The sequence below is a fragment of the Bombina bombina genome, chromosome 6, assembly GCF_027579735.1.
Source record: "Bombina bombina isolate aBomBom1 chromosome 6, aBomBom1.pri, whole genome shotgun sequence".
Classification (NCBI taxonomy): Eukaryota; Metazoa; Chordata; class Amphibia; order Anura; family Bombinatoridae; genus Bombina; species Bombina bombina.
Genome location: NC_069504.1, coordinates 481838080 through 481859099, shown reverse-complemented (window position 1 = coordinate 481859099; position 21020 = coordinate 481838080). Strand labels below are relative to the sequence as shown.

At 41.0% G+C, this 21020-nt stretch overlaps 1 protein-coding gene across 1 annotated transcript in view; it reads right to left on the bottom strand.

Annotated features, from left to right (window-relative positions):
• VPS13C (vacuolar protein sorting 13 homolog C) overlaps window positions 1-21020 on the bottom strand; it is a 1402311-nt gene that overhangs the window by 991601 nt on the left and 389690 nt on the right. Inside the window, 2 exon segments of the mRNA XM_053719302.1 lie at window positions 11507-11588; window positions 19127-19259. Of these exon segments, the coding sequence (XP_053575277.1) occupies window positions 11507-11588; window positions 19127-19259 (215 nt within the window).

The following is a 21020-nucleotide window of genomic DNA, read 5'->3' as shown; positions in this document are numbered from 1 at the left end:
ACGCTATTCCCCCTCTGAAGTTACCTCACTCCTCAGAATATGTGAGAACAGCAAAGGATCTTCGTTACTTCTGCTAAGATCATAGAAAATGCAGGCAGATTCTTCTTCTAAATACTGCCTGAGATAAACAGTACACTCCAGTACCATTTAAAAATAACAAACTTTTGATTGAAGAAATAAACTAAGTATAAAACACCACAGTCCTCTTACGACCTCCATCTTAGTTGAGAGTTGCAAGAGAATGACTGGGTATGGCAGTGAGGGGAGGAGCTATATAGCAGCTCTGCTGTGGGTGATCCTCTTGCAAACTTCCTGTGGATGATCCGTGGACTGGATACACTTAACAAGAGAAATACAGTTAGTTCGGCCCCTGTAATGTCTGCACTAAAAATTTCTCTTCACGCTGGAGAACTTTTGGGCCTTATATGACAGCTGTAAGAATGCTTTAACAATATACTTTGTGTAAACTCCATTGCCATTTATTTTCCAAGATGAAAGCACAATAGATTGGTCAAACTTAATGTACATATGCAACAGATGCTTCATTCTACCAAGCACATAGCTTAGTAAGAAGGCTCTTCCTGCTTATTCTACTAGTGTTAACAAGCCATAGGGATCTCACAGTGACACAACTGCAATAATAGCTTTGCAGTTTTCCTGTTTTTTCCCTTTGTTAAAGGTCTCAAAGGGACAAAAATATTTCAAACATTTCTGTAATTAAAATAGCTTTTACCATGTCTAATATTAAATAACAGATTTCAGCTTAAGCCCATAAATAATTTTACACTTAGAAGAAACGTCCATAAGTAGATGCTTTGATTCATTAATCACTGGCCATGTCTAGAGTCATAAAGCTTTACAACACTGTAGTCTTAGGTGACAAATTTAAAGGGAGAGTAAAGTGAAAATTAAACTTTAATGATTCAGATAGAGCATGCAGTTTGAAAATACTTTTCAATTTACTTTTATTATTACATTTTTTTTGTTCTCTTGATATTCTTTGTTTACAGTAAACCTAGGTGGGCTGAAAGGAGCTCAGGAGTGTGCACATGTCTTTAGCATTCTATTGGAGCAGTGTTTGTAACTATGTATTACATTGCTATAAGCAATATTGTAAACACTGCTGCCACATGGCTAAAGACACATGCATGCTCCTGAGCTAGCCTAGCAATACTCTTTAACAAAGGATATCAAGAGAAATAAGCTAAATTGACAATTGAAGTAAATTGGAAAGTTGTTTAAAATTTGGTGCTTTATCTTTAGTTTTGACTTCACTGCCCCTTTAAATATCCATGACAGTGTAACAAAAAAAGGTAATACATTTGGTGTAAGCTAGTTTATTCAAAATCGGATCAAGAGTAGTTGACTGAAGGATAAGGTCCTTAATTAAGAGTGCAGCCGTTTGCATATGTAAGATTTGTATGCACCATAAAAAGAACATGTTTCACTACGTACAGCCACATGATCCTTTAACTAGTGATCTGTAAAGTGGCATTAGAACCTTGCTATTTCTGCTTCTAATACCTCTCCCAATGAAACCAAATATTCATCTAGCATTACCGGCTGCACTGTTAAATTGTTTACAAAACTTTAAATCATCTGAAATGTATTTGCCCAATCCTTTAGTTACATTGCAGTCCATGGGAACTGTGTGTTCCCAGTAAATATATATATATATATGCTTGTATATTTGTGTGTTAATATGTGTATATGCACATATTAACACATAAATATATACAGTGTTTAAGCATAAATGAGTACACCCTAATAGATTTGTCCAAAAACCTTTACTTACCTTTCAGAAACAACATATTTTATGGGACACTACTACAAAATACTCCCACAAATGTGGGCCATTGATTGCAACCAAGTTTTGTTAATTTGCACCCACAACAAAGTATTTTTCCTAACAAATTCATTCAAGACCATGTTGCAAAAATGAATAGACCCCCAATGAAAGTCATAGGAACAAAGCTAAATGTCTGACAACAAATTCCTAATAAACAAGAATTCAACTACAGGTGAGTCTAATTATTAAACAGGTTCCAGCAGACAGTTGATTATAAAAGGGAGTTACTTACCAAAGAAAACCCCTTCCCATGTCATGCTGTCAGCAATGGCACCACATGGAAGAGAAATGTCACAAGGCCTGAGAAAGAAAATCATTTCTTTACACAAGAAAGGTGAAGGCTACAAGAAGATCAGCCAAGCTTTACTTATCAGTCAGAATACTGTAGCAAAAGTGATACAAAAACGTAACAAAGATGGAACTGCAACCATCTCACAGAGACGTCTAGGCCATCCACGGAAGTTAACACCTCGACAGGAGCGTCTTCTAATGAGAAGGGTTGAGAAAGGCCTATGAGAGGCCGAAACGCGTCGACATACCACTGGTAAGGTGTTTAAAACTTTATTGCACTATTGTATTTTTTGCTTTTCACAGGTTTCACAGGTTTCAGGAATTCTCTCTTTCTTGGATTTTTTTACTATTAAGATACACCAGAAGCTCAGTTTCACTACCTCCCAGAGCACACACTCTTTTTATTATTTCTTCTATTTTTTCTATTGAGATACCCTCCAATCTATTTGGGGATCAACACGATCATTTTCACTCCATTTTCACCTATTTTTCTGGATATCCTTCACAAATTTTTTCGGATGTATTTTCATTTTTATTTTTATATTTATTTTTAAATCACACCAAAAGTTTTTATATCAAAGTTTTCATTGGAATTTTTTATTGAATTTTTCATTTTTATAATTACTTGAACACCTGGATTTGTCACTTTAACACACGGATTCAACACCACTAAGAAAGACTCTATATCACCTGCAACACTATCAGCTTTCCTCTATAGAGGGAAGTTCTCTCTCTTTTTTTCCCAACCTCAACCGAAGGAACTCTATAGGAACACCATTATATAAAGATAAAACTTTTATACACTGTATGTCAGCATACATTGGTAACACATCTGTACATTGCCACAAAGTGCAATACCCTGTGACTATCTCACTGTGACTAATATATTCTATTTATTGTATTTTACTATATATTACGGTTTATATCTGTATCATAGATCCATGAAGTTTTATACATCTGTCAGACACTGCGACTGATTTTAAATTGATGTTTTAAATAAATTCTAGTCTTTTACCACATTTACCTTAGCCTTCTTAAGTTGGCGCTATCTTCCCTCTTTTACATATCTAATTTATTAAGTCCACTAGGGGACTTATGGTAGAGAGCTTAAGGTACACCCACTAGCGCTTGGCCTACTAAAATACTAAACAATGAGAAGGGCAATTAGCTAAAGAAGTAGAAAGCCAAACTGGGGTGATTGTTTCCTGTGACACAATAGGGCATACACAGCAGAGGAATGGCATGTATGCGTGTCGTCCACAAACAAAGCCTCTCCTAAAGCCCATGCACAAAAAAGCCCGCCTAGAATTTGCCAGGACACATGCTGAAAAAGAAGAAGACTACTGGTACTCTGGAGTGATGAGATCAAGATAAATGTTTTTCAAACTGATGGCTTCAAAACTGTATGGCGTCGCAAAGGTGACGAGTACAATGAAAAATGCATGGTGCCTACAGTGAAACATGGTGGTGGCAGTGTCCTTCTGTGATGCTGCATGAGTGTTTCTGGTTTTGGGGAGCTGCATTTTATTGATGGTATTATGAATTCACAGATGTACTGCTCTATATTGAAAGAGAAGATGCTACCATCACCCTGTGCCCGTGGTTGTCGTGCTGTTTTCCAACATGACAATGATCTAAAACATACATCTAAGGCCACTGTTGTATTTCTGAAGAACAGGGTGAAAGTGATGCAGTGGCCAAGTATGTCTCCTCATCTGAACCCAATCGAACACCTATGAGGAATTCTGAAGAGACAAGTTGAGCATCACTCTCCATCCAGCATTCAGGCTCCAAAAGAAGAATGAAAACAGATAGATGTTGTAAAATGTCGCCAACTTGTTCATTTCATGCCTAAAATACTTTTTTGTTGTGGGGTGTATTCATTTGTGCATCACCTACTTAGATTACAAAATCTTCAGGTTTACTCAAAGTTATATTATTAACCTTACTTTCATGTAATAAGCTAAACAAATGTTCTATAAAACTCAGTTTCGTCAAAATTCTGTTGTTGTTCTTGTATTCATTGAGATATTGATTTAAAATCTTACTTTTCAAAAGGGGTGTACTCATATTTACAATTTGCTGCCATCGCTGCACAACTTATCCCTTCCCTGCGCTTTGGTTCTGTGTCATGTATGACGGCATCAGAACAAGGCTCCCATTGGAGCCTATAGAAGCGCGCTCTTGTGCTGTAAACTTGTAACACCAGCGCACACTAGCGTGTGCTGGTATTATTCAGTGGAGCGCAAATATCGCTTTCACGAAAGCGATATTCAGTGCTTCACATGTAATCTGGCCCATTATATTTAATTAAGGAAGTAGCTATAATGGTCTGCATCACCTTGAACACTCATAAAATGAATTACTTCATTTTTGGAAGCTGCTTCAAAGGCTAATAAGATACTTGCATGTATTAAAATAGGCATTGATTCAAGGGAGGAAAGCACAATTCTGTCACTATATAAATCCCTGGTTAGACCTCACCTTGAGCATCGAGTGCAGTTCTGGGGACCGATCTCAAAAAACATAATTTATGCTTACCTGATAAATTTATTTCTCTTGTAGTGTGTTCAGTCCACGGGTCATCGATTACTTATGGGATATATTCTCCTTCCCAACAGGAAGTTGCAAGAGGATCACCCAAGCAGAGCTGCTATATAGCTCCTCCCCTCATGTCATACCCAGTCATTCGACCGAAACAAGACGAGAAAGGAGAAACTATAAGGTGCAGTGGTGACTGGAGTTATAATTTTAAAATTTAGAACCTGCCTTAAAAAAAGACAGGGCGGGCCGTGGACTGAACACACTACAAGAGAAATAAATTTATCAGGTAAGCATAAATTATGTTTTCTCTTGTTAAGTGTGTTCAGTCCACGGGTCATCCATTACTTATGGGATACCAATGCCAAAGCTAAGTACACGGATGATGGGAGGGACAAGGCAGGAACATTAAACAGAAGGAACCACTGCCTGTAGAACCTTTCTCCCAAAACCAGCCTCCGAAGAAGCGAAAGTGTCAAATTTGTAAAATTTGGAAAAAGTATGAAGTGAAGACCAAGTTGCAGCCTTGCAAATCTGTTCAACAGAGGCCTCATTCTTAAAGGCCCAGGTGGAAGCCACAGCTCTAGTGGAATGAGCTGTAATTCTTTCAGGAGGCTTCGGTCCAGCAGTCTCATAGGCTAAACGTATTATGCTACGAAGCCAAAAAGAGAGAGAGGTAGCCGAAGCCTTTTGACCTCTCCTCTGTCCAGAGTAAACGACAAATAGAGAAGAAGTTTGTCTAAAATCTTTAGTTGCCTGTAAGTAGAACTTCAGAGCACGGACCACGTCTAGATTATGCAAAAGACGTTCCTTCTTTGAAGAAGGATTAGGACATACTGATGGAACAACAATCTCTTGATTGATATTCCTGTTAGAAACAACCTTAGGTAAAAACCCAGGTTTAGAACGCAGAACTACCTTATCTGAATGAAAGATCAGATAAGGAGAATCACAATGTAAGGCAGATAACTCAGATACTCTTCGAGCCGAGGAAATAGCCATTAAAAACAAAACTTTCCAAGATAAAATCTTAATATCAATGGAATGAAGGGGTTCAAACGGAACACCCTGAAAAACTTTAAGAACCAAGTTTAAGCTCCACGGAGGAGCAACAGCTTTAAACACAGGCTTAATTCTAGCCAAAGCCTGACAAAAGGCCTGGACGTCTGGATGCTCCGCCAGACGTTTGTGTAAAAGAATAGACAGAGCTGAAATCTGTCCCTTTAGCGAACTAGCGGATAAACCCTTTTCTAAACCCTCTTGTAGAAAAGCTAATATCCTAGGAATCCTAACCTTACTCCATGAGTAACTCTTGGATTCGCACCAATATAAATATTTACGCCATATCTTATGGTAAATTTTTCTTGTCACAGGTTTCCGAGCCTGTATTAATGTATCAATAACCGAATCCGAAAACCCACGCTTTGATAGAATCAAGCGTTCAATTTCCAGGCAGTCAGCCTCAGAGAAATTAGGTTTGGATGGTTGAAAGGACCCTGAATTAGAAGGTCCTGCCTCAGAGGAAGAAACCATGGTGGACAGGACGAGATGTCCACTAGGTCTGCATACCAGGTCCTGCGTGGCCACGCAGGCGCTATCAGAATTACCGATGCCCTCTCCTGTTTGATCCTGGCAATCAGCCGAGGTAGCAACGGAAATGGTGGAAACACATAAGCTATGTTGAAAACCCAAGGGGCTGCTAATGCATCTACCAGCACCGCTCCCGGGTCCCTGGACCTGGATCCGTAACAAGGAAGCTTCGCGTTCTGGCGAGATGCCATGAGATCCAGATCCGGTTTGCCCCAACGACGAATCAGTTGAGCAAATACCTCCGGGTGAAGTTCCCACTCTCCCGGATGAAAAGTCTGGCGACTTAGGAAATCCGCCTCCCAGTTCTCTACGCCTGGGATGTGAATCGCTGACAGGTGGCAAGAGTGAGACTCTGCCCAGCGAATTATCTTCAAGACTTCCAACATCGCTAGGGAACTCCTGGTTCCCCCTTGATGATTGATGTAAGCCACAGTCGTGATATTGTCCGACTGAAATCTGATGAACCTCAGCTTTGCTAACTGAGGCCAAGCCAGAAGAGCATTGAATATTGCTCTTAATTCTAGAATGTTTATTGGGAGGAGTTTCTCCTCCTGAGTCCACGATCCCTGAGCCTTCAGGGAATTCCAGACTGCTCCCCAGCCTAGAAGGCTGGCATCCGTTGTTACAATCGTCCAATCTGGCCTGCGAAAGGTCATTCCTTTGGACAGATGAACAGGTGACAACCACCAGAGAAGCGAATCTCTGGTCTCCTGGTCCAGATTTAGCAAAGAGGACAGATCTGAGTAATCCCCGTTCCATTGACTGAGCATGCATAGTTGCAGCGGTCTGAGATGCAGGCGCGCAAATGGCACTATGTCCATTGCCGCTACCATTAAGCCGATTACCTCCATGCACTGAGCTACCGATGGGCTAGGAATGGAATGAAGGACACGGCAAGCATTGAGAATCTTTGATAACCTGGACTCCGTCAGGTAAATCTTCATCTCTACAGAATCTATAAGAGTCCCTAGAAAAGGAACCCGTGTGAGTGGTAACAGAGAACTCTTTTCCACGTTCACTTTCCACCCATGCGACCTCAGAAATGCTAGAACTATCTCTGTATGAGACTTTGCATTCTGAAAACTTGACGCTTGTATCAGAATGTCGTCTAGGTACGGAGCCACCGCTATGCCTCGTGGTCTTAGTACCGCCAGAAGTGAGCCCAGAACCTTCGTAAAAATTCTCGGGGCCGTGGCTAACCCGAAGGGAAGAGCCACAAACTGGTAATGCCTGTCTAGAAAGGCAAACCTCAGGTACTGATAATGATCTTTGTGAATCAGTATATGAAGGTAAGCATCCTTTAAGTCCACCGTGGTCATATATTGACCCTCTTGGATCATGGGTAGGATGGTTCGAATGGTTTCCATCTTGAACGATGGTACCCGTAGGAATTTGTTTAAGATCTTTAAGTCCAAGATTGGTCTGAAGGTTCCCTCTTTTTTGGGAACCACAAATAGATTTGAGTAAAATCCTTGTCCCTGTTCCGATCGTGGAACTGAGTGGATCACCCCCATGATTAAGAGGTCTTGTACACATTGTAGAAATGACTCTCTCTTCACTAGGTTTGTCGATAACCTCGAAAGATGGAACCTCCCTTGTGGAGGAGAGGATTTGAAATCCAGAAGGTATCCCTGAGATATAATCTTTAACGTCCAGGGATCCTGCACATCTCTTGCCCAAGCCTGGGCAAAGAGAGAAAGTCTGCCCCCCACTAAATCCGTCTCTGGATAGGGGGCCCTGACTTCATGCTGTCTTAGGGGCGGGAGTAGGCTTTCTGGCCTGCTTGCCCTTGTTCCATGACTGGTTGCCTTTCCAACCTTGTCTGTAACGAGCAGTAGTTCCTTCCTGTTTTGGAGCGGAGGAAGTCGATGCTGCTCCTGCCTTGAAGTTACGAAAGGCACGAAAATTAGACTGTTTGGCCTTTGGTTTGGCCCTGTCCTAAGGAAGGGCGTGGCCCTTACCTCCCGTAATGTCAGCAATAATTTCCTTCAAGCCGGGCCCGAATAAGGTCTGCCCTTTGAAAGGAATGTTAAGTAGTTTAGACTTGGAAGTTACATCCGCTGACCAGGATTTAAGCCAGAGCGCTCTGCGCGCCTGAATGGCGAATCCAGAATTTTTAGCCGTAAGTTTGGTTAGATGTACTACGGCATCTGAAACAAACGCATTAGCTTGCTTAAGGGTTCTAACTTTGCTCAAGGCCTCATCCAACGGCTCTGTGCGAATCGCCTCTTCCAGAGACTCAAACCAGAATGCCGCTGCAGCCGTGACAGGCGCAATGCATGCAAGAGGCTGCAATATAAAACCCTGTTGAACAAACATTTTCTTAAGATAACCCTCTAATTTTTTATACATTGGATCTGAGAAAGCACAGCTATCCTCCACCGGGATAGTGGTACGCTTGGCTAACGTAGAAACTGCTCCCTCCACCTTAGGGACCGTCTGCCATAAGTCTCGTGTGGTGGCGTCTTTAGGGAACATTTTTCTAAATATCGGGGGAGGGGAAAAAGGCACACCGGGTCTATCCCACTCCTTACTGATAATTTCTGTAAGTCTTTTTGGTATAGGAAAAACGTCAGTACACACCGGTACCGCATAGTATCTATCCAACCTACACAATTTCTCTGGAATTGCCACCGTGTCGCAATCATTCAGAGCCGCTAATACCTCCCCTAGTAACACACGGAGGTTCTCAAGCTTAAATTTAAAATTTGAAATTTCTGAATCCGGTCTCCCCGAATCAGAACCGTCACCGACAGAATGAAGCTCACCGTCCTCATGTTCTGCAAGTTGTGACGCAGTATCAGACATGGCTCTCGTGTCATCAGCGCGCTCTGTCCTTAACCCAGAGCTATCGCGTTTGCCCCTTAATTCGGGCATATTATATAATACTTCTTTCATAACATTAGCCATATCATGTAAAGTGATTTGTAAGGGCCTAGATGTACTAGGTGTCTCAATCCTACGCATCTCCCGAGCGGGAGACGCAGGTACTGACACGTGAGGAGAGTTAGGCGGCATAACTTCCCCCTCGTTGTATGGTGATAGCTTCTTTATCGGTACAGATTGACTTTTATTCAAAGCAATATCAATACAATTGGTACACATCGTTCTATTGGGCTCCACATTGGCTTTTGAACATGATGAACAAACAGTTTCCTCTGAATCAGACATGTTTAAAACAGACTTAGCAATGAAACTAACAAGCTTGGAAATCACTTTCAATAAGTTTTACAAGCAATATAAAAAACGCTGCAGCGCTTCAAAAATACAGATATAATTAAACAATTCTTAACAAGAAGTGTACTATTAGCAGAGGATTGCACCCATTAGCAAAAGGATGATTAACCCCTCAATACCCAAAACGGATAAAACAGATATCAATTAAGATTTAACGCTTTTAATCACAGTCAGCACACTGTCACAGATCTGCTGTGACTGATTACCTCCCTCACAAATGAAATTTGCAGACCCCTGAGCTCTCTAGAGACGTCCTGGATCAAGGAGGAAGAAGCAGAAAGACTCTGCAATAATTTTAACTGCGCAACAAGGCGCTAAAACAAGGGCCCTCCCACTCCAATCACAACAGTGGGAGCCCTGATATAACGGTTTCCATGCAGAAAAATATGTCAGCCATGTGGAAAAAATCATGCCCAAAGCGATTTATCACCAAAGTACCTCACAAAAAAACGAATAACATGCCAGTAAATGTTTTATTAAAAAACAACATTTTTCAATGTCATGCAAAGCTATCACTAAGCCTGCTACCAGTCGCTACCACTGCAGAGAAGGCTTAAGTATTATTTCAGTGTTAACAGTATTTTCTCAGTCAAATTCTAGTCCCTAGAATATAACTCGACTGCGCATACATTTATCAGCCTGATACCAGTTGCTACTACTGCATTTAAGGCTGTACTTACATCATACGGTAACAGCAGTATTTTCTTAGTCAATTCCATTCCCAGAAAATAAAGTACCGCATATACCTCATTTGCGGAGGACCCCGCATGCTATTCCCAGTCTGAAGTTACCCCACTCCTCAGAATGTCGAGAACAGCCAGTGGATCTTAGTTACGCCTGCTAAGATCATAGATAAAAAACGCAGGCAGTTTCTTCTTCCAAATACTGCCTGAGATAGAAAAACAGCACACTCCGGTGCCATTTAAAATAACAAACTTTTGATTGAAGAATAGTTAATAGTTAAGTAAAAACTCCAGCTCCTCTCGCGACCTCCTTCTTTGTTGAGAGTTGCAAGAGAATGACTGGGTATGACATGTGAGGGGAGGAGCTATATAGCAGCTCTGCTTGGGTGATCCTCTTGCAACTTCCTGTTGGGAAGGAGAATATATCCCATAAGTAATGGATGACCCGTGGACTGAACACACTTAACAAGAGAAAAAGACATTGCAGAACTAGAAAAAGTTTAGAGAAGGACCACAAGGCTAATAAATGGAATGAAGAAAAAAGTCGCTTGAGAGGTGACATGATTACTTTATATAAATATATTCAAGGCCCATATACAGAGATGGCTAAAGCTCTGTTTATTCCAAGAAAATTGTTTGTGACAAGAGGTCACAATTTAAGATGGGGGGAAAGGAGATTTAAGTCCTGCAATGGAAACATGTTTTACTGTAAGAGCAATAAATTTGTGGAACTCATTACCAGGTAGTGAATGCCAATAGCCTAGATACATTTAACAATTGTTTGGATACATTTCTGTCTAGAAACATAATTCATGGATATGATTGCTTGTATTAAATGGGTCACCTTTTATAGGGATTTATTTAAGCTCAACTGGAGCTTTTTTGAAAGTACTGTATATTAGATTTGTATAGGTTGAATTTAATGAACTTCTTACATAATTCAGATAGATCATGCAATTTTCAACAATTTTCCAATGTACTTATATTATTAAATGTGCTTCATTCTCTTGGTATCTTTTGTTGAAGAAGCATAAGCACTATTGGGAGCTAGCTGAACACATCAAGTGAACTAATGACAAGAGCCATATATGTGTAGCCATTAATCAGCAACTAGCTCCTAGAAGTGCATTTATTTTCCTTGTATGCTTTTCAACAAAGGATACTAAGAGAATGTGGCAAATTAGATAAAAGCAGACAATTAAAAGATGTTTTAAACTGCATGGGGTCCATCTGAATCATGAAAGTTTAATTTTGGCTTTACTGTCCCTTTAAGATAAAAGACTTCACGCATTGCAGCTTTCACAGGTATTCTCACCAGAATCCAAAAGTAGAGATTTTCCAATATCTTGTTTAAATATCGTTTCTGGTCTCCTGGCCAAGATGGACATTGCAGGAACCTTGAAAAATCAAAAGTTGAGTTACTGTTACAAAAAAAAGCACATAATGTACATATTTTAAAATTACTACCCACACATGCACTACACATTGAGAGATAGACTACAAGTGCAGCACACATACACTACACATTGAGAGATAGACTACAAGCGCAGCACACATGCACTACACATCTAGAGTGAAAGGTGTGTTACCTTTTGTGGAACCTCACGCAAAGAAAGAAACACAAGCTGATATTACTTACAAGTGCATGCTTAAACATTTTAACCAAAGTATCTTAACATGGTCAAATCTATTTTTGTCATGCCCTATATTTTTATTTAATAGCACAGAGAGTGCTATTAGCGCACTCATTCTGCCAGTATTACAAATGGCGAGTTTAGTGCTGTGCTCGAGCACAATCCAAAACAATTTTTTTGCCCTTTTCAAGACTTGAAGAAAACCTTTACTATTAGTATAGCACATGAAGAACTCCATCCTCAATTTACTGCACAATTGACTAAGCACTCAAGTGATATCCAACATGAATTTTACAGCGTGCCACCCTATTATGTGAGGGACATGCAGATAGGTGCCCTAGACTATCGCTATAAAAGGCCATAAAAAAAACTTTGGACTTCTAATATGAGTGCAAAAACATAATTTGCTTAATAATGCTTACCAGATAAATTCCTTTCCTTCCGGATAGGGAGAGTCCATGGCTTCATTCCTTACTGTTGGGAAATACAACACCTAGCCACCAGGAAGAGGCAGACACACCCCAGCCGAAGGCTTAAATATCCCTCCCACTTCCTCATTACCCCAGTCATTCTGCCGAGGGAACAAGGAAAAGTAGGCGAAACAGAGTATAAATGGTGCCAGAAGATAAAATAAATAATAGGGGACCGCCCATAGACAAGAAAAAACGGACGGGGGCAGTGGACTCTCACTATCTGGAAGGAAAGAATTTGATATGGTAAGCATAAATTATGTTTTCCTTCTTAAGATAGGGAGTCCACGGCTTCATTCCTTACGGTTGGGAAAACTATACCCAAGCTCCAGAGGACACTGAATGAATAACGGGAGGGAACAAAAAGGAAGATGCAGATCCTATTCTGAGAGCACTACAGCCTGCAAAACTTTTCTCCCGAAAGCTGCTTCAGACGAAGCAAAAACATCAAACTTAGAAAATGTTGAAAAAGTATGTAAGGAGGACCAGGTAGCCACCTCACAAATCTGATCCAGAGAAGAGATCTCGGAAATCTGTGTGCAGAGGCAATAGCCAATAAAAAGAGAACCTTCCAAGATAACAATTTAATGTCGACAGAACACAGAGGCTCAAACGGAACCTGTTGCAAAACCCGAAGAACAAGATTTAGGCTCCAAGGAGGAGCACCAGTTCTAAACACAGGTCTGATCCTAATCAGAGCCTTAACAAAGGACTGCACGTCTGGAAGCTCAGCCAGTCTCTTGTGCAATAAGACCAACCAAATCTGTCCCCTCAGGGAACTAGCAGAAAGGCCCTTCTCCAGCCCAACCTGGAGAAAAGATAAAACCCTGGTAACCTTAACTCTGTGCCAGGAAAAACCACGCTATTCACACCAGAATAAGTAGGTCCTCCACACCTTGTGGTAGATACGCTAAGTAACTGGTTTACGAGCTTGAATAAGAGTATCAACGACACTCTCAGAGAAACATGTCTTGGCTAAGACTAAGTGTTCAATCTCCACGCAGTCAGCCTCAGAGAATCTAGATGTTGATGAACAAATGGACCGTGTATCAGCAGGTCTCTGCGACAAGGCAACTTCCACGGAGTAGATAAGGACATCCCCACTAGATCCGCAAACCACATCCTTCACGGCCACGATGGAGCAATCAGGATTACTGATACACGCTCCTGCTTGATGCAGGCCACCACTCGAGGAAGAAGCGGTAAAGGAGAAAAAAGATATACGAGTTTGAACCTCCAGGGCAATGCTAGTGGATCTATTATATGTGCTTTGGGATCTTTCGACTTCGGGTAGCTTGGTATTGGGACGGGACGCCATGAGATCTATCTCCAGCGTCCCCCACTTGCTGCATATCTCTGCAAACACCTCGGGATGGAGAGACCATTCCCCTGGATGGACAGATTGCCTGCTGAGAAAATCCGTCTCCCAGTTGTCCACACCCGGAATGTGTATCGCTGACAGCGAACGGCTGTGAGCCTCTGCCCACTCCAGAATCTGAGATACTTCCTTCATCGCCAAGGAACTTCTCGTTCCCCCCTGATGGTTGATGTAAGCCACCAAGGTTATATTGTCTGATTGGAATATGATAAACTGGGATGAACCCAGAAGTGGACAAGCCTTGAAAATTGCCCGTAGTTCCAAAATATTGATCGGGAGGAAGGACTTCTCCTGAGTGCACAACCCCTGTGCCTTCCTGGCACCCCAAACAGCTCCCCATCTGGATAGGCTTGAGTCCGTAGTCACAATCTCCCAGGATGGTCTTAAGAAGCATGTCTCTCGGGACAGATGATCTGGACAGAGCCACCAAGAGAGAGATTCTCTCGAATGGCTGTCTAATACAATCTGTTGAGACAGATCTGAATGATCGCCGTTCCACTGCCTCAGCATGCACAGTAGTAAAGGTCTGAGACGGAACCTGACAAAAGTAATGATGTCCATGCAGGACACCATGAGACCAATCGCCTCCATACACTGAGCCACAGAGGGACTCAAGGAGGTCCGAAGGGCAAGACATGCCGAAGTTAGCTTGCAACGTCTCTGGTCTGTTAGAAATATCCTCATGGATATGGAGTCTATTATAGTACCCAGGAATTCCACCCTGGTACTTGGGAACTCTTTTCCAAGTTTATCATCCATCCAAGTGATCGAAGAAGACTGAGAAGGGACTCCGCAAGACAAAAGGATGCTGCTTGCACCAGAATATTGTCCAAGTATGGGGCTACTGCAATACCCTGAGTTCTGGCAACGGCTTGAAGAGCCCCCAGAACCTTCGTAAGGATTCTTGGAGCAGTAGCTCGCCAAACAGAAGGGCAATGAACTGGAAGTGTTGGACTAGGAATTCAGGAACTGAAAGTGTTCCCTGTAGATTGGAACAAGAAGGTAAGCATCCTTCAGATCTATAGTGGTCATAAACTGGCCTTCCTGAATCACTGAGAAATTTGTTTAAGTACTTTAGGTCCAGTATTGGGCGGAAAGTAACCTCCTTCTTTGGGACCACGAAAGGGTTTGAATAAAACCCCAAACCTCTTTCTTCAATAGGCACTGGGACAACAACTACTAAGGAAGATAGATCCCGAATGCACCCTAGAAAGGTATCCCTCTTTTCTGGTCTGGTAGACAGATTTGAGAGAAAGATTTGTCGGATGAGATTTGAAGCCTATCTTGTATCCATGAGATACCACCTCCAGGACCCACAAATCCTGGGCATCCATGAACCAGGTTTCTGAAAAAAGAGACAGTCTGCCCCTACATCATCCGATCCCGGATAGGGGGCCGCCCCTTTATGCTGATTTGTTTTTGACGGGCTTCTTATTCTGCTTGGATTTATTCCAGAACTGAGCCGGCTTCCAAGTACTCTTCGGTTGCTCGGGCTTGTAGGAGGATTGTTGTCATTGGGATTTGTCAGAACGAAAGGAAAAAAATTTAGAAGATTGTTGTCCCTTAGACTTGTTGTTCTTATTTTGCAGTAGGAAGGCACCCTTGCCTCCGGTAACCGTAGAAATAATGGAGCAAATAATATCTTTCCCTTGAAGGGAAGAGAAAGGAGTCTGGACTTAGAAGTCATATCAGCAGACAAAGACTTCAACCACAGCGCCCGGAGGGCTAGGACCGCAAAGCCAGAGGCCTTTGCATTTAGGTTAATAATTTGCATGTTCGTATCACAGATGAAAGAATTAGCAACTCTCAGAGCTTTAATTCTGTCTCTAATATCCTGGAGGGGAGACTCCACCTCAATGAGTTTCGACAAAGAGTAGCACTAGTAGATAGCCGCTCCGGCAACCGCGGCAAAACTGTAGTCGCCGATTGAAACAAAAATCCTGTATGTTGAAACATCTTTCTCAGAAAGGTTTTCATTTTCGTATCCATCGGCTCTCTGAACAAAGAACTATCCTCAAGGGGTATAGTAGTATTTTTAGCAAGCATACAGGGAGTGCAGAATTATTAGGCAAGTTGTATTTTTGAGGATTAATTTTATTATTGCACAACAACCATGTTCTCAATGAACCCAAAAAACTCATTAATATCAAAGCTGAATAGTTTTGGAAGTAGTTTTTAGTTTGTTTTTAGTTATAGCTATTTAAGGGGGATATCTGTGTGTGCAGGTGACTATTACTGTGCATAATTATTAGGCAACTTAACAAAAAACAAATATATACCCATTTCAATTATTTATTTTTACCAGTGAAACCAATATAACATCTCAACATTCACAAATATACATTTCTGACATTCAAAAACAAAACAAAAACAAATCAGTGACCAATATAGCCACCTTTCTTTGCAAGGACACTCAAAAGCCTGCCATCCATGGATTCTGTCAGTGTTTTGATCTGTTCACCATCAACATTGCGTGCAGCAGCAACCACAGCCTCCCAGACACTGTTCAGAGAGGTGTACTGTTTTCCCTCCTTGTAAATCTCACATTTGATGATGGACCACAGGTTCTCAATGGGGTTCAGATCAGGTGAACAAGGAGGCCATGTCATTAGATTTTCTTCTTTTATACCCTTTCTTGCCAGCCACGCTGTGGAGTACTTGGACGCGTGTGATGGAGCATTGTCCTGCATGAAAATCATGTTTTTCTTGAAGGATGCAGACTTCTTCCTGTACCACTGCTTGAAGAAGGTGTCTTCCAGAAACTGGCAGTAGGACTGGGAGTTGAGCTTGACTCCATCCTCAACCTGAAAAGGCCCCACAAGCTCATCTTTGATGATACCAGCCCAAACCAGTACTCTACCTCCACCTTGCTGGCATCTGAGTGGGACTGGAGCTCTCTGCCCTTTACCAATCCAGCCACGGGCCCATCCATCTGGCCCATCAAGACTCACTCTCATTTCATCAGTCCATAAAACCTTAGAAAAATCAGTCTTGAGATATTTCTTGGCCCAGTCTTGACGTTTCAGCTTGTGTGTCTTGTTCAGTGGTGGTCGTCTTTCAGCCTTTCTTACCTTGGCCATGTCTCTGAGTATTGCACACCTTGTGCTTTTGGGCACTCCAGTGATGGTGGCAAGTGGCATCTTGGCAGCTGCACGCTTGATTTTTCTCAGTTCATGGGCAGTTATTTTGCGCCTTGGTTTTTCCACACGCTTCTTGCGACCCTGTTGACTATTTTGAATGAAACGCTTGATTGTTCGATGATCACGCTTCAGAAGCTTTGCAATTTTAAGAGTGCTGCATCCCTCTGCAAGATATCTCACTATTTTTTACTTTTCTGAGCCTGTCAAGTCCTTCTTTTGACCCATTTTGCCAAAGGAAAGGAAGTTGCCTAATAATTATGCACACCTGATATAGGGTGTTGATGTCATTAGACCACACCCCTTCTCATTACAGAGATGCACATCACCTAATATGCTTAATTGGTAGTAGGCTTTCGAGCCTATACAGCTTGGAGTAAGACAACATGCATAAAGAGGATGATGTGGTCAAAATACTCATTTGCCTAATAATTCTGCACTCCCTGTAGAGATAGCACCATCCACCTTAGGAATGGAGCCCCACAAATCCAGTTGAGAGTCCGGAACCGGGAACAACTTTTTAAAAGTAGACGAGGGGGAAAAGGAAGAACCAATTCTTTCCCATTTGTTCTTAATAATATTCGCCATCTTAACTGGCACAGGAAAAGTCAAAGAAACTTTCCTGTCTTCGTAAAACTCTGTCTAATTTAGGTATCATAGGTTCTTCAGGCAGCACGGCCTCTGGAACCTCTAACATAGACAGAACCTCCTTTAATAAAAAATGCAAGTGCTCAATTTTAAATCTAAAGGACGGTTCCTCTGCAGCAGGAGGCTTAGACGCTAAGGACTCCGACCCAGAGAGTTCACCCTCTGAAGCTAGAGGTTAAATCATCATTGTATAACTGGGACATAACAGCTAAATCCGATAAATATTTAGATGACTCCGGGTAAGGAGAGCTATGTTTAACCTTTCTCTTGCGTTTGTTAGAGCGACATAATGAACTGAGGGCCGCAGACACCGCTGTTTGAAGGCCCCCTCCGGATGGAGGATTAGATGTGCTACGGGGAACTGCATGTGGAGTGGATAATGTAGCAAGGGTAGTAATCTCACGGGACGCCGAGTCCTGAGAGGTAGACGGCTCAGAGGGACTAAGAGCCTTAGCAGGCTTGTCTCCCTTCTTAGACTTTATAATGATGTTAAGGCATGTGAAACATAATTGAGTGGGCAGGAAAACCACAGCCTCCTCACAATATAAACAGGTATGATTTAGTACAGGAGGAGTATCTTCTAACATGTCAAAGTCCTCCATAGCTCAGGTTATAGCCACAGAAGGACACAAATTAAAAACGTTTTTTATACTCCCAATGGCTGGGGCACTCACCACCTCCTAGACCCAGACAGTTAACAGAGTAAACAATCTCCTCAGGTTCAAGTCTCAGCCGGAATGGAGGAAATGAACATAGACCACACCAGGTCACATGGAGTGCAAGACAGTACTTCCCCTGTTATTACAAGTACAGCAAGGAATAGGAGCTGTGCAACACTTTCAAAAAAGAAAGTGAAACTTAAAAGTGAAACCTGTTTGTTTTAGCCAAAAGCACACAGTCTATCAGCCCAGGAAAAAAAAATCACACAAAGCAGCATGTAAATAATTAATACACTGATTAATTAACCCCAACTGTTCAATAAACCCTCTTCAGAGGATATAAACCCTGGATCCTATCAAGGTATGTGACCCTGTTATAGCATTTTATGTGTAACAAATTGAAACAATCTTACCTCCAGGATCCATGCTGTGGAACAGAACACAGCCTCTCAAGAGTGACAGTCTTATAACAGCGCTCCCGACATGGACTTGAGTGAGCGAAAGCAGGCAGTGAAACTCGTCAACACCGATTGCTTAGGAGCTGTTAGCAGTAGTCTGGATGGTTTTGCAGAAAAACTTTTCCTGCATCTCCAGACTCTAACTTTCATCAATACTCTCACTGAGAGGTTGACATGATTACTTAAAACTCCAGTCCTATCTCAAAGGGCAGATACCCTTTTTCAGGACTCTCCTAATCTTCTGCCACTTCTTTGTTACCTGCTAATGAGACGAAAGGCAAAGAATGACTGAGGTTATGAGAAAGTGGGAGGGATATTTAAGCCTTTGCCTTCTCCTGGTGGCCAGGTGTTGTATTTCCCAACAGTAAGGAATGTAGCCGTGGATTCTCCCTATCTTAGGAAGGAAAATAGAAGAGCTGTTGATATAACTTAAATGATGTTAAGAGTCAATAGTGCTCATATTTTATGCGCCACTTGTAATCTAAGCCTAAATGCATTAGATTTGTATGTTAGTATAGTAAAATAAATCTTAAGTTATTGGATCGTCTCACCTTTTTATGCTCTTTACTTGGGGTACTAGATGTCTTTGGAAGAGGAATGCTATCGAGCAATTCAAACACTCCTTGAATTTTTTGGTCTGATATTTTAACATGTAACAGAGGCAACTCTCCAGATACTTTAAACCTATACAGAAGAAGGAACAAAGGAACCTAAAACAGTGAGGTCACATATATACACACATATTGATGGTGACTGAATTTATGCAGTTAAATCTGCATTTAACATAATATTCTACATAAAGTAATGGTGTTTATTTAACCCAAAAGCAACACCCAATATACAACTTTAATTGGAACTACACACACATCGTGACACAGTTTATCTTGCCTAGAAACTTTCTGCAATTAAAATAATTGTGCAAGAATCTTACAAGAAATGTCCACAGTTAAAATAATAAATCACTATTCCAAGAGACTCTGGTTAAAGAAAAAAAAAAAAAAAAAGATATCTATACAAGACAAACAAACGTGGAAAATCTGAAATGGGCAATGCTTTAACCAATGAGAAAGAGCATTATATGATCAACATGGAAATACCAACAGAGATTTAACTTGTGAAAACAGCAAGCTGTAAACTAAATGACAGTGTACAAAAATGAGCCTAATTACAATAGTGAGGGTATATTTGGGTACATGTATATGTATCTTTGACATACACACAATTTTCTTAGGATAAGGCAAACAAGCACATTCTTTACTTCTACAAGTGAAAAACTCCCAGTATAGAACCTTTTAATAAAACAAAAAAATACTTTCCAGAATCAAAGAACAAAAAGGTCATACGCAAACATGGCTGTATAGGAAACTACAGCAATCAAGAAAAAAAGACTTTAAAAGGGACATGAAACCTAATTTTTTTCTTTCGTGATTTAGAAAGAGCATGTTATTTTAAACCACTTTCTAATTTACTTCTATTATCTAATTTGCTTCATTTTCTTGATATCACTTGCTGAAAAGCATATCTAGATATGCTCAGTAGATGCTGATTGGTTGCTGCACATAGAGGCCTTATGTGATTGGCTCACACATGTGCATTGCTATTTCTTCAACAAAGGATATCTAAACAATTGAGCAAATTAGATAATAGAAGTAAATTGGAAAGTTGTTTAAAATTGCATGCCCTATCTGAATCACGAAAGTTTAATTTTGACTAGACTGTCCCTTTTAAAAATGATCTTATAATAAACTAGTATAGTCCAAATCTGGAACAGTTTATCATGAATCCAGAAAGTATAGCAAAAACAAATAAAAATAAAAAATGGGTAAAGGCTACCAAGAATAATTTATCTAATTCTCTTTTTATCAGACCGGAGACTAACCCATATATACCATAGAACTACTAGCAAGTTAATTCAAATTCTAAACTTTAGGTATCAGAAAAGCTGCCAAACAGTTTCTTAGCATGTTCTGCTTAGAAAACTGATTCTTAAGATTTACTCTAACACTTGGAAAAGGATGACAAACTAGATTATTTAGAGGATAGAGGACTATGCAAATTATTACTTTCATATTCATCAGTTATATATGCAATTTTAGTCTCTAATTGAAAGCCACATAAATCCCCTTTTCCGTCCCAGAGTAATCATTTTTAAGTATATGTGAGACCCAAGACTTTGTAGAGTCTTGTTACCATGACCCAGAAGACTGTGCATGATGAGCTTCATTTAATGGTAAAATTATTTCAGCAAAATAAAAAGCTGCATTTTTCAGCAATAGCACTTATGGGGCCATTTACTAATGTCTGGGGGACTGTGTATCATGTCCGTCAGACATCGCTGAACGCAAACGATGTCGGCATTTAACATTGCACAAGCAGTTCTGGTGAACTGTTTGTGCAATGCCGCCCCCGCAGATTTGCGCCCAATCGGCCGCTAGCAGGGGGTGT